At 38.8% G+C, this 15198-nt stretch overlaps 1 protein-coding gene across 8 annotated transcripts in view; it reads right to left on the bottom strand.

The window, feature by feature from the left end:
- Positions 1–15198, bottom strand: part of PTK2 (protein tyrosine kinase 2) — a 325228-nt gene that overhangs the window by 167340 nt on the left and 142690 nt on the right. For all 8 annotated transcript variants that reach the window (XM_023514953.1, XM_023514950.1, XM_012807025.2 and 5 more), the window contains one exon: positions 1943–1997. In XM_023514953.1, coding sequence (XP_023370721.1) covers positions 1943–1997 — 55 coding nt within the window. The remainder of the gene's footprint in view (positions 1–1942; positions 1998–15198) is intronic.

Raw genomic sequence — 15198 nt, 5'->3', positions numbered from 1 at the left:
CACTACTTTGTCTACTCATGTCCTCACACTATCCTAATTCACTGCTTTGTCTACTCATGTCCTCACACTATCCTAATTCACTGCTTTGTCTACTCCTGTCCTCACACTATCCTAATTCACTAGTTTGTCTACTCATGTCCTCACACTATCCTAATTCACTACTTTGTCTACTCATGTCCTCACACTATCCTAATTTCCATACTGCATTTCTCATCTTTTCTCTTCAGCTTCCTCCAGCTTCTTGGTCTTTCCATCTGTTTCATGGTCTTGACCTTTCAACAGCAATGATCAGAATCTTATAGACCAGTGGTTCTCAACCTTCCTAATGCCGTGGCCCTTTCATACAGTTCCTATGGGTCATGACCCACAGGTTGAGAACTGCTGTTATAGACTATTCCTTAGTATGGGTTTGACATAGTGGTTTTACTGGTATAATGATTTCAAAAAAATGTGACTCTGGCAACACTCACATCAAAAAGGCAGAGATTCAAAATTTCTTCCAAACTTTTCTTAACAATTAAGGTACATGCATCCCAGATTCTGTTTTTGATGTTAAACATAGCTATTCAAATTCTACCTATACTAAGGAAATCTTCCAATAGTTCAATGTGTTAACTATAAATAATCCTCTAGAAATGTAAACATGAAGGAAAAAAGCTAGGAAAACAAAATAGTTTTTGGAAAAACAAAGGTATTGACATAGTCTGTTTATGGAAAAGCAAATGGTAATTGATCCAGCCATTCTACAGGGCTACAGTATATAGAGATGTGTCTCAGACCCATGCAACAAAACACAGAAGTTTGCCTTTTGTCATCAGTTTAACAAGGATGACGCTCACCCTCCACATCAAACTGGGTCACACTTCCTGAGCAATTGCTCTGTTCTAAGATTTTATACACATTAGCTCATTTAATCTTTATATATGAGCTTCGTGTATTAGAAACTGGTTTTATCTGCATTTTACACATGTGGACACTGAAACGAAGGTTAAATAACTTCTTTAAAGTCACGTGCAATTCAAGATAGGGAAGTCAAGATTTTTACCCAAGGCAGTTTGGTTTTAGAGCCAGTTTTCTGAACTACTAAGCTACATTCTTCCATAACATACGCCTTATCCTGCTTGGAACTCAGTTGAAGGAATGTAGAACATGCCTTTGTAGTAATAAATAGAGCAGAAACAGTCACTGTTCATGAATTGCTATGTGACAAGTACTGTGGTAATTTTTATCTACTACATATCCACATCAACCCTACAGAATATTACTTTCTCCACTGTGGAAATAAACCAGGCCAAGAGCATGAAGCCAGCAATTGGCAGAGCTCATCTGAGCCAGACTCTGTCTCTAACCCCTAGGTCCATGGCCCCCTACCCCATGTGAACAACTTGGCCTGTGTTCAGAACTGGCTTTGGGAACCACAGTTCAGAGTTCATCCCACCCCACAGGAGCTCTTTCTGCCTGTGTGGGAGCTACAGGGAGGGAGAAGCGAGGAACAGGAAGCAAGGCTTTGCCCAAGTTTCTAACGTGGAGGCATGGCCACATGGCTGAAACAGAGAAGACACGCCTTCAGGGCGCACTGATTCCACACGCAGTAGTCATGACTCTATGACCGTAATTCTTTTACATATGTTGCTCCTTTCCCTGTGCACATCAAAATAAGACTGTAAAGACCTGGGTGACAGGGACAACTGAGCATGTAACTTCTTCAGTTCTGTGCTCAGCTGAGTATCACACACAATCAGGAAGTGAAATCATGGTTTTGAGGGAAAAAGTTGTACCTATAAAAATCTACTTGCCATTGATATGAGGAGAATAAATGTCAGCTTTTTACATCATAGCTTTTACATGTACAGGAGAAAACTATATTTTCCCAAAAGCCATTTACTATTGGGGAAAAGGTAAAATTTCAGTATTTGATTAGGACAAAGGAGACTCTAATTACCTTGACAGAATCCAGTAAACTCTTAGGAAAAAATCGCTTTAAACCAACATCTTTTCTGAAATATAAAAAGAAGTGTATTAACAAATAACACCACTAAATCAATTAATATGACACACTTGCAAGAACAGAAAAGTACTGCAAATCATTTACCCTTCCATATACTGTTCAGAAAGGAAACCAGGAGAAATAGCACTGCAATTTACCAGTAAATTCACAGAAAGAGTGGGACACATTATTTTCTAGATATGTATAGAAACATGAACACAATTTGGTTTAGGTAGAAATCCTTTTGTTTTTTTCACCCTTATTGTTGAAAACTCTCCTAAAATATTGTTTCTTTCAAAATTACAATGTGTAAGAAAACGGCTGTCAGGCATGGTGGCTTATACCTGGAACCCAAGCCACTTGGGAGGCTGATGTGGGAGGATCACTTGAGTTTAGGAGTTCAAAGGTACAGTGAACTATGTAACACTGCACGCTAGCCTGGCAAGAGAGCAAAAATGTCTCTTAAGATAAAAAGAAAAAAAAATAAAGAAAACTGTTCTTTTTTAGATATTGCTTAAAGGTTGCCCTAATAAACATCAATTCCAATTCCAACTCCAACTGGGTAATACTGTATTTGCAGAAAAAATAGTTACTCTAATCAAGTAAAGCTTCAGAATATACCTTGGGAGTTTAAAAAATCATTTTCATTTATACTAAAAGTTGATTTTTAAAAACAGAATTTTTTGATTAAAGGACTAGTTCACCTACTCATGGCTTATCACCTCAATTTCACACTAGGAAAAAAAGGGAAATTAAATGATTTGGGGGTCCAAAAGCTGAATACACATAGAAATGTTAGAAATTCTAGAAACTTCCTTTAAGTCAGGCTATAAAATTAAACTGATTATTATTATTATCAAGAACCTCAAAGAACCTCTGCCCAAGAAAACAGATGCGAAAACAGCCAATTCTCTCTTTTCCATGTAATCTGGATAGTGAGTTACTCAGGCGCTCTGGCCACTAGATGGCAATGGTGTGCTAGCGAGATAAAATAATGCTGCTTGAAGACATGAAGGGATGTCAGGAGACAGGAAAAACAGAAAGGATCAAGTGGAAAGGAGAAGCACATGTATCTTTTCAGACTCAACAAAAGGAAATAGTAAGCTGAATAAAAAGCACCAAAATACAGGATGACTTGTTCATCCACAACTCTAAGTCAGTTGGCATTATGAACAAAAACACAGAAACCCTGTCAGTCCACATGGTTAATCCCGTATCTAAACTTAATCCCTTCTTCTATTTTATAGATAGTAGAACAGGTAGTACCTAAACCAATCAGCTCCTTGCTAAATCCAGAACTGATTTCAGTTCTTATTCATTTTTATTTTGTTATTGTTAGGTTTAGGACATGCTATCATTTTCTTTGTTGGCATCTATGATAAAGAACCAGTTTTCTGGTTTTATCAGTTAATTCATCTAAGTCCTGGTTCTCCACTTCTCTCTAACTACTTCTGTTTGTAACTTCTCTTCCTTACCTTCACAGCACTGCCATTATCTACTCTAATAATGGGATGTAAGGAGGAAAGTGCCCACCAGAGTTCTTCCTTTACACACTGTCTCCTATACACACAGGGGCTTGGCATTTTAAGAATTTTGATGCTAACCACTACCAGCAAGTAACAAAGTAAGTACATAAAAGACAAACACACTATAATCTTTAAGACACTGTTCTTGAGCATTTTCTTTCCTAGCTTCCTTTCTAGGTAATTGTTCCATGATAAAAACACTAATTTCTTTTCATTGGAGAGTTCTTGACTTTAATGTTAGCTCTGCTATAGGATAAATTTGGCTACTGACATCTGGAGACCTCAGGTTATCTACTTGTAAAATGGGGATGCCAATTCTACTGCATACAATGGTCCTGAGGCTCAAATAAGAATGTGTCTATCAAGTCCCTAGAATTCTAAGGTGGGCAGTTTCCTTTCCTTTAGAACAGTGGTTTTCAACCTTCCTAATGGTGTGATGTACTTCATTGTTAAAAAGGGGTTGCAACCCACAGGTTGAGAACTGCTGCTCTAGAAGTACCTCTGAATCCTTGTCTGAGAGCTTTCGGTCCCTGTGTCCTGCTGCATTTAAAAGGGAGGTGTGATCTGGGTTGAGGTCTGCTGGCGAGTAGCAGAGCCGGCGAGTGGTGAGGTTCAGGGCATAACCTCCTGCGTGAGTGAGTGGACATGGAGAGTGAGGGACGGAGGGGTGATTGATGGCAGAGAGAATGCTGATGCTCTGCACCAAGGAGGGAAAGGGGGGTGGGTGGCAACAGTTCTGTTTCAGACATGGCTGAGTGAGGTGCCTGCATCCTCCTTATGGGCATCTCAAGAGGGCAATGGCCACGTCAGCCTTTGGTTGAGAATAAGACCAGGGGAGGGTCCTCTTGCCAACTATGAGGCTGTCAACTGCTATTTGTCAACCTGGTTACACATCTATTTTTTCTCAGAATCAGGTAGAAAGTAAAGAATTTCTGTAGCAAGTAAGATAATTAAAGACAGACCTAAAGGGTTGTATATGTCAAGAAAAAGAAAAGAAGGCATTATTTCTTTGTGAAAAGACTATTACTAGGTATTATTTTTTTTTTTTTTTTGAGGCAGAATCTCAAGCTGTCTTGGTAGAGTGCTAAAGCATCAAAGCTCACAGTAACCTCCAACTCTTGGGCTCAAGCAATCCCCTTGCCTCGGTTTTTTTCTATTTTTAATAGAGATGAGGTCTCACTCTTGCTTAGGCTGGTCTCAAACTTGTGAGCTCAAGCAATCCACCTGCCTTGGTCTCCCAGAGTGCTAGGATTGATTATAGATGTGAGCCAGTGCACCCGGCCTACTAGGTATTACTTTTACTTCAAAAGTAAAGACAACTCCATTACCAAAAAAAAAAAAAAGGATAAGGCCAGTGATTAGCGTATGTACGGTTTTAAAAAAATACTTGTGAGTAATAATGAATGTATGTCCATATGTTAGAACTCTTTTAGATGCTTGGCAGTTAAGAAAATAAATATTGAGGCAAAAGTACACAAAACTATGACAAAAATTCACCACCACCACCTTTAATACACTCTAATCAAGAAGTCCATCTACTGTGACTTCATGGGAGAGGACTCTGAGAAGCACCTAAGGTATTATTTTCCAAGTTTTCAGGAGGAATCTATTACAGATGTCTATATTTAAAATTTCCCTTAGGAAACCAGGCAGGAATACGTGGGTCATCCCATTTTCATTGCACGGCTGCCTCTTCCCACACTCTCTGGCCCTGTCTCACAGTGTGTGTTCTAGTCTGCAGTGGTTCACAGCACCTTGTGCCGTGAAACTTCTTTGAGCCCAAACTCTACACAATTATCTTATGTGTGGATAAAATAGCAAACACAACTTATATGTCATAACAAACAACTACCATCCTTCATTACAAGATAATTATTTACTATCTTATTAACTGTCAAAGGGTGTATCCTGAATGTATTCAAACACATTTGATTGAAAAGTGGCTCCCATGAAGTTTTGAGAATACTGCTGTTTGCAACTTCCCTTCCTAAACTTGAGAATCAATTTATTGGATTCCCACATCAGTTCAGAGGAGGCTTCTAAACCCATACACAGATGTCAGGATATTAAAGCCAGGTGAGAGCAGTGCTGCCCAATATTATAGCCACTAGCTCTAGTATGTAGCTCTTTATACTCAAATTAAAATTAAATTTAAAATTCCTATTGCCAGTCACGTCTGATGCGTCTCGAGTGAGGAGCTGCCCCACATGGCAAATACTGATGGGTGAACATAGGACATTCCATGGCTGCAGAAAGCCACACCATGCAGGGCAAGGGCAGAAGAGTGTCGCTAATCCTCAGGCACTGGCCTCTCCTCAGCAGGGGCAGAGAAGGGGGAAATGGAAGGATGCTGGGTCAGGGGCATAGTAACAACCCCAGAGGTTCCTGCATTGCTCTGAAAGACTCCAGGAAGGAGGAACAGGAAGGTGAGGAGAGTGTTGTAGTTAAACAAAGACACTTTCTTTGGGACTGCCTGTGTATAGGGTGGCAGGGAGCTTCTAAGCATTTTTCTTCGTCCTTTTAGGATTAGCTATGATCTGTTCTCTAAGGTTCAAAATTATTTGGATTTGAAGCCACAAAGTGAGACACTATACAGTAAAAGCCTCCATTTGTTAAGTGTGAGTTGTACTAAGTTGGATGTCTGTAACTCAGGGACTGCCTGTACTCATTTTCAACAGGAAACCATAACAACTCGTGGGGTAGGGACAGAGCCACTGTATCTTCCCTTTCTATAAGTGAGATGCTGATATAAACGAGCACCTGGACCACAGAGTAAGATGTATTAAGGCCAGAACCATTCGAAACCAAACAATTCAGCTACTGAAATTTAGAATTTCTGGGGCTTAAAATTATTTTTGTGATCAATTTTACATAAGAACTCTCTTAAGGGTCAAGTGAAATATTCAGAACACTACTGACTGATAAGGATTCCTTTCTCTTTTGTTAAATCTCAAAATTCCTTTCTTCTCTTGCAGGATTCACAGCACCATTTAGTGTTTTTGAAAATCTCCACACTCATGCTTGGAGAGCTCTGCCCTCCCACATGCAGTGCCTCACACTGCCATCCACAAGGGTCCAGGGAAGAGGGCAGTGTGCACCTGCTCGATGCCATCAACATTCCCCACTTGCCACGACAAGCACTCCACAGTGTGCTCGGCCCTAAGGAGACACCCCCAGACTGAGGGCCTCTCCTGCACATGTGCACTTGGGTCCATAATCCCACAACATAGCAGGACTCAGAACAGAATGAGCTTTACTTACATACTATAAGGGAATTAAGCTTATTTTAAGTGAATTATCATGCCACGAATACATTTATTTCTCCTCTGAAGGTATTTCTGAGAAGACCATGACTTTGGTGACTTTGTTTAACTAATACTTTGTGCACTTATTTCTTAAATATCGTATTTAAATGAGGCAAACATGCAAGCAAACTTATAAAAGAACATTTTCTTGCACAATCCCTAACCTTCTTCTTGAAATTGAGTACTTTTTTTTTTTTTGAGATGAGTCTCACTCTGTGGCCCTGGGTAGAGTGTTGTGGTATCATCATAGCTTACTCTTGGACTTAAGCGATTCTCTTGCCTCAGCCTCCTGAGTAGCTGGGACTACAGGCACCCGCCACACCTGGCTCAATTCCCTATTTTTAGTAGAAATGGGGTCTCGATCTTGCTCAGGCTGGTCTCAAAACTCCAGAGCTCAAGCAATCCATTTGCCTCAGTCTCCCAGAGTGCTGGAATTATAGGCATGAGTCAGTGCCCAGCTAAGTATCTAATTGAAAAGTAGTACTGAGGTACTTTAATCTCTAATTCTACTTTAAACCTCTTAAAAACACGTATGTTAAAATTCTCTAACTTCAACAGAGATTGCTATGTTTCTTAATGATACTTTGCCATTCATCCTGACAAAAAGAAGTCGTCTTCTGGTTCGGTGCTGCATTCCCTAGTCTCCTTTGTACCTGGATATGGCCATATGACTACATCTTAGCCAACGTCCTCTAATGTAAGGTATTATACAACAGGTCCTTGAAATAACATCATTATGTTCAATGTCATTTCATCATAACATTGATGAGAAAATCATCAGTAGCTGGGGCCACTGTCTACATGGGTTTCGTCCAGGTACTTCACCTCCCACATCCCAAAGATGTGCATGTGAAATGATTTGAATCCAAATTCAAAGATGAGGGGTGTAGGTGTCTTACTGCACCGTGTGATCAAGTCATATTCTGGACAACATCAAATCTCCTTTGGTAGCTGCCTCTTTCTTACAAAAGATATAAATGAAAGTCTTGTGTGTTTACACTCCAGTGGGTTTCCTGGTAGTGTAAGCCCTCAGGAAGTAAAGCACCAAGAACAAAGGAGGGGAGACTTCTTCACCATGAACCTACCCTTTGCCTTCAGAGAAAGTACCCTGGTTCTATCAAGCCTGGGAAGAAAGACTTATGAACTCTTCAGCTCATTTAAAGAAAAAAATGTAGAATTCTTTAGACAGGATTTTTCCTCCTCTCAGAAGTTGGCCTTATTATTTTTAGCATAATTCAAGCCAGTTGTGTTGAAATAAGGTTAAGTTGAAGTTGAAGGGGTATTCTGCAGTATGCTATAAATAAATGGGATTACCTTTAAAATTTCTGCCAGAATCTAATCAATTGTGTGGACTATTCCATGACTTTCCTTCTTGCTAGAAAGGAAAAAGAGAACTCTGAAATAAACCAATAAAGAAATATTATATTCTGCATTCATGCAGAATTTTTTCTGTACTGTGGAAATATATAAATTTCTAGATGGCTCTAAGTTACTAGAAGAAAGAAGAAAAAATAAAAACAGCAGGAGAAAGTTATGCCATGGCTCTCCTTGAGGAATCAGGTTCCTGTGCTCCTCCTGCGGCAGAATCGCCAGGGCACACACAAGAGGTACGGCATGTCTCCCCATCAGCACCGCTCCTAAAGCACTAGCAACAGCCTTTCAGTGGCTGCAATGAAGACACAACCAAATCAAATGTCCCTAAGCATCTTTGAAGTATTGAGAAAGTATAACTATAAATCTAAAAGTGTTAATGGAGTATAAAGCTATCTTTCAAGAACAAGAAAATTACAAGAGGACAGAAACAGAACTTTACCACCAAAAAGTACATATAAAACACTTTAAAATAATATATTTTAAGGAAAAAGAAAACTAATGTCAGACCAAAGCATAACAGGATGTTTAACCAAGATACTGATAAACACGTAGGTCTCCAAGATGCTCGTAGACACACGCACACACCGCTGCAGGCTGTAGTAAACAGCTACTTTGGAGTTTCTGGACTGAGAGTACCTGCAAGGTGGGGCTGAGGAACCTGGTACTTGGGCACTGAGGATGGACTGGAGGGAGACTGAGGCAGCATTATTTTCTGGCTCACATCAGAAGTTACCACAGCAGAGGGAACCCAGCTAGCCCAATCTAGGGTCACCAGGTTCTCATTCAAACCTTTCTAGGGGCTTAAGTAAGATTCAGAGTAATAGCAGATTGAGACATCCACGTACTGTTGCCCCAATGTTACGGTCAAATACAGAACATAAAATATCTATGCATGAAGAACTTGAAAGAAATGGCACAATCGTGGTGGTGCCTGTGGCTCAAATGAGCAGTGTGCTGGCCCCATATACCCAAGGTACTGGGTTCAAACACAGCCCTGGCCAAAAACTGCAAAAAAAAAAAAAAAAAAAGAAATGGCACAATCCACACAGATGAGTATACAAGAGGTTACCAGGATTGAAGAAGCAGATTACATTACGAGAAATGGAACCCTACAAATGAAAAATGTAAGCAGTGAAAAACTACTTAAAAGAAAATTAATGTATCAGAAGACAAATCCACAGAAATGATACACACATTGCCATCAAGAGAAAGGCAGACAAAAAACATGAAACTGTTAAGAGATTAAAGATAATGGCATACAATTTCCAGATGGAAACATGAATCAACAAGATTAAGAAGCATGTCTGGGTTCAACTGGACATATACAAAGAAATCTAAGCCCAAGACATGCGTAAACCTAAAAAAGACCAAAAATAAGTATCTTAGAAGATTGAGGAACTACACCAACATGTCAAGAGACTTTTATTCACAGTCACAGCTAGCAGAGTATTATCTTTAAAGTGCTGAGAAAATACAATGATCTGAACAATGTATTTCAAGTAAAAGTAATCCAAGAAGTGTGGTCTGAGATACAAAAGAGGATGATTAAGAAATAAAATGATAACATACAGAAAAGTTAAATACCTGCATAAAATGAACCTGTACTATTTACAGGTTAAATAAAAAGATATAATTAAAATAAGAAAAGAATGAGAAGGTAAAAAACGACAAAGTCCAAGTGTCCCAAGGTATTTGCGTTGCTTAAAGAGACAATTACATCATTTTAAAATCTGGAGTTAGTATAGAAAGTTAAGTATAAGCTAACTAAAGAGTAAAGACAGTTTACGTAAATTTCCAAATCACTGGAGGAAAAATCTGGAGTAACAATACCAATTAAGAAATAAACAGCACATGGCCGGGAGCAGTGGCTCATACCTGGAATCCCAGCACTCTGGGAGGCCAAGGCAGGTGGACTGCCTGAGCTCACTGGTTATGGCGACCTGCCTGAGCAAGAGCGAGACCCCATCTCTAAAAATAGCTGGGTGCTGTGGTGGACACCTGAAGTCCCAGCTACCTGGGAGGCTCAGGCAAGAAAATCGCTTGAGCCCAAGAATTTGAGGTTGCCATGACACCATGGAACTCTACCAAGGGCAACAAAATGAGACTCTGTCTCAAAAAAAAATTAAAAAATAAAGAAAAGAAAGAAAAGAAATAAACAGCACGCACACAAACACTTTATTTCTAGGACACTAAAAATAAAGATAATACAAACAAGTCCAGTATGTAATTCATTCTGATAAACATAAATGTATTAAACCTATCCCTTAGATTGGATTTAAACAATGAAGCTTTATAATATTTGTAAGAGATATATACTTAAAAAGAATAAGGATACAGAAAAGTTAAAAGTGAAAAATGAAAAATATATACCAGAACCATGGTAACTTAAAGAAGAGAAAACCATATTTAGAATTTAAAAATATATATATATACATACACTACATATATGTATATATTTTTTAATTACACGCATATTAGGCACAGAGAGGATCCCTAAATAATGGCAGAAGATTCAATTTACCAAAAAAGTATAAGCTGTTTGTATGTTTACACAAAAGAGCCTCAAAATATAGAGCAAAAAGTAATAGACATGCAGGAAGAAACTGGCAAAATCATTATCACAAATGGACATTTCAACACAACTTTAATTATTAATACGTCAAAAGACAAAATACCACTACAGATAGTTAACAAGCTTGATCAGAAAACACATTTTTAAAACCAAACTAAAACATTCTGAAAAACTGATCACATAAAGCAAATATAGCCAAATTAGACAGATGCATATGGGGGCACTGCAGAAGGTGATGTTTGTATACACTCAAACTTTTTCATGATAAAACACTGGGGGCAAAATGATCTTATGTTAGACTACAAAGTCTCCATAAAAGCTGAGACGCTAACAGCACACTGTACCCCACGATTGCATTAATATACAGAGTTATGCTATAAGAAATAAAAAAAAAAAAGTAAATACAAATTATTTTTCTATGAGGCTTAAAAAAAAAGCTGAGAAGCTTTTGTCACACACCATCATGATGTCTGATCATAATGCCATTAAGCTAAAAGTTAACTTAAGAAAATATTTTTAAAAATTCATGTTAAGAAATAAAAAATCAAAAATGAATCCACAAAAGTTTCAGAAAAAAACATTTAACAATCTTAAGTCACTGAATATCCTTTTAAAATCAGGTCATGAAATTCAAAAACCAAGAAGAAAATAGGTGACAGATTTTGCCACAAAAAAGACAAAGCTCTCTCTTTTGAAAACTGGGACAAGCTGGGAAAGACTATGTAGAACTAACATTATAAGCCAAGGGTTAATATGACAGAGTTCTGAAGATTAGTAATGAAACACAGAAACACAGGAGAAAAACTTAAAATTCAATTTACAAGACAAAGTTACATGAGTAGAAATAAAAGGAACTACGACTTGTTGCCTACCATTTAGGCAATGTACATTACATTGTTATTAACGTGAACTGAATTTCCAGCAATAGGTGACTGGTTAAATGCAGTATTATACAGACAAGTGACGGTCAAGTATACTAATACTATATATATTTATATTTAGTTGCATGGAAAGATCTTGTTAGCATAAGGTAGGGAAGAAAAAGGAGGCACGTACAGTATCGTTCTACTTATATTGAAAACTATTAAAACTATGCATTATATGTGTACACACATGTGTTAAATAGAGGGTTAAATAAGAACATTTAGTAAGACTTGGAGGTGGTTATACTGGTAAGTAATGGGATTTGAAGATTTTTTTCCTATTTGACAGTGTAGTTTCAATTTTCTCAACTACAATGAATGATATTCATAGCTAAAATGTATTATTACCTTTGAAATAAGATAATTTAAAAACCATCTAAAGGGCTCAAAATTAAATCAATAAGCGAATATATATTCTTTTATGTCTTCTTAATGCTTTTTGAAAAGACTCCAAACAGTTTGACTTTTATCCTGACTGACAATCAATCTCTCCTATGGATAACAACAGTGATAATTATGGTCAGCATGTCTTCAGTACTATGTACCACAGATATTAAACTTTCGACACGGATTATCTTATATCTCCCTACAACAACTCAAGAACAGTTACCAGCATTATCTCCATTTCACAGATTTGGAAACGAACACTACGAGTTTCACTAATAAAACTGAGCAAACAGAAGAGCTGGTAAAGATGGAGCTGGGATCTGAACCCAGATATTCTGCTGAGAGCCCACTCAGCTAATCCACCTCTCATACAGAGATCAGTACAGGGCCAAATTCACACAACTTACCCTACAGTGAGGAAAAGCACGGGCATTCAGAAAGCAGGCACAGCAAAGGGGGCACAGTAATGTCCTAGAACTACAAAACCTCAAGATTCCCCTTTAACTGTATTTTCTTACTTTAAATATTGCACATATACATGAACAAATACTAAAGAGCCATTTCAAAGCAATATAGCATTCAACTTTTTCAACCACATCCTCCGAGAAGGTCTAATTTACAAGCTCAGGCTGTGTCTGGCTCCTGTTTCCTGGTCATCATGATCATAAACCCTGGTTTAAGAATAGTAATGCCCATACTTCCCACTTCACTGAGTCCCCACAAAACACCAATGTTTTGAAGGCACTGATTAATAACCCAAGATGCCCACTTCCAGTCATCTATTCTGTCATCTGCTGTTCTGCAATTTCTAAAAATAGGCCAAATAACACTAACTTTAGTGTAAAATTTGACACTAGTCTCAAACAGACCTTGACCTTTTATTAAAGCTCTTCTCTCCAAACACACCATTCACAACCGCACCTTGATGGACACCTGCTCCCTCGTCTTCTGTTAACTGACGGTTCTGGCTGTTAACAACATGCCATACATTACCCAAAGCATCTCTTCAGGCATCTCCCTGCCTGTAACTCTGCATCCTTCTGACATGACATCTGGCTTTCTTCATTCTTTGTATACCTCTGATTCTCACACAGACTCTATTTTCCACTTATCTTTCATTTTCCTGTATTGGCTTCACGTAGAGATAGGACATAATACAATTCACACCATTTTTCCCTAATCATAGCACTAGGGAACTGACCATAGTGACCCTGAATGACGGTCACATGTTTCCTTTCCCTGTGACTCTGTCAGGCCACTGAACTAGCATTCCATTTCTGACTTCATATAATTATTTACCATCAGTTTTATCTTTTTAGATCATCTCTAACTACTTACTGGCTTTCTACCTTCCTCCCATCAGATTCTTAATATTGACAGCCTTTTTTATTTTACAGTAGTTAGATTTACAGAAAAGTTACCCCATACCAAGTTCCCTACTATTAATACTTTGCGTAACTATGTTATATTTTCATAACTAATAAATCAGTATTGATGTATTACTCTTTTTTTTAAGACAGAGTCTCACTATGTCACCCTCGGTAGAGTAATGTGTCATCACAGCTCACAGAAACCTCAAACTCTTGGGCTTAAGCAATTCTCTTGCCTCTGCCTCCCAAGCAGCTGGGACCACAGGTACCCACCACAACGCCCGGCTATTTTTTGGTTGTAGCTGTCATTGTTGCTTGGCAGGCCCCAGCTGGACTCGAACCCCCCAGCTCCAGCATATGTGGCAGGCGAACTAGCTGCTAAACTATAGACGCCAAGCCAGTATTGATGTATTATTACTAAGAAACTCTATGCAGATTTTTCTGTTTCAAGTTCCTCTCCAGAACACCAGATCACATTTAATCACGTCTCTAGGCTCCTTCTGGCTATGTCAGTTTCTCAGACTTCCCTAATAAGTCTGAGACTTCCTTGATGATTTTAAAAGGTTTTTTTGTTTTTTTTTTTTTTTGGGGGGGGGATACAGTGCTGTAGCATCACAGGTCATAGAAACTTCAAGCTTCTGCGCTCAGGCAATCCTCTTACCTCAGCCCCCTAAGTAGCTGGGACTACAGCTGCCCACCACAACACTCAGCTAGTTTTTCTATTTTTTAGTAGAGATGTGGTCTTGCTTTTGCTCAGGCTGGTCTTGAACTCCTGAGCTCAAGTGATCCACATGCCTCAGCCTCCCAGAGTGCTAGGATTAGAAGCATGAGCCACCGTGCCTGGCCAACTTTGACTATTTTGTACAATATCCCTCGAGTGGGTTTGTCTGGTGTTTCTGTCATGATTAAACTGGGTCATGGACTTTGGAGAGGAAGACCAGAGATATAAAATGCCACTCTCAACACACTGCATCTCGGTGCACACCTTCAACATGACTTATCAGTGCTCTTGTTGACCCTGACCCCCAGCTCAGGCTGCCAGGTCCCTCACTGTGAAGATACTGTTTCCCCTCAATCGTTTATATGCTGTCATCTGGAGACACCAGCCATCAAGTAGTAGCCCAGGCTTTAGGGGTGGGTTTTATGCTCCATGTCCTTTCAACAGGGAGTTATCAACATTATTTGGAATTATTCTATAGAGATAGTTTGTTACTTCTCCTCCATATATCCATATATTTATTTATTCAATTATTTATATAAGTATGAACTCATGGAAATGTATTTTATTACTCTGGGTCATAATCAGGTGCTAGAGTCCAGTGGTCCCATCACAGATCACTACAACCCTAAACTCTTGGGCTCAAGTGATCCTCCTGCCTCAGTCTCCCAAGTAATTGGGACTATAGGCATGTGCTACTACACCTGGTTAATTTTTCTTTTTCTGCAGAGATGGGATCTCACTATGTTTTTCAGGCTGGTCTTCATCTCCTGGTCTTAAGTGATCTTTCCTCCTTGGCTTCCCCAAGTGCTAAGATTATAGACGTGTGCCACCAGGCCTGGCCTGTTGCCTGTCATTGTAACACTTCCTTCTTTCCAGCAATGCAAGCTGCTCCAGGCTCATACTGTACTGTCTCCCTTCTAAAACCAGGCATTTTTCCTAAGAAGCCATGGTTCCTTTCACTGGAGATAGCATTAGAAATGATGGTCTTAAGCAATGGGTGCCATCAGAGTTTTCTTTTCTTTTTTTTTTTTTT

This window comes from Otolemur garnettii, unplaced genomic scaffold (assembly GCF_000181295.1).
Source record: "Otolemur garnettii isolate 467f Iridium unplaced genomic scaffold, OtoGar3 scaffold00062, whole genome shotgun sequence".
Taxonomy (NCBI): domain Eukaryota; kingdom Metazoa; phylum Chordata; class Mammalia; order Primates; family Galagidae; genus Otolemur; species Otolemur garnettii.
This window is presented reverse-complemented; position numbering and strand designations above follow the sequence as displayed.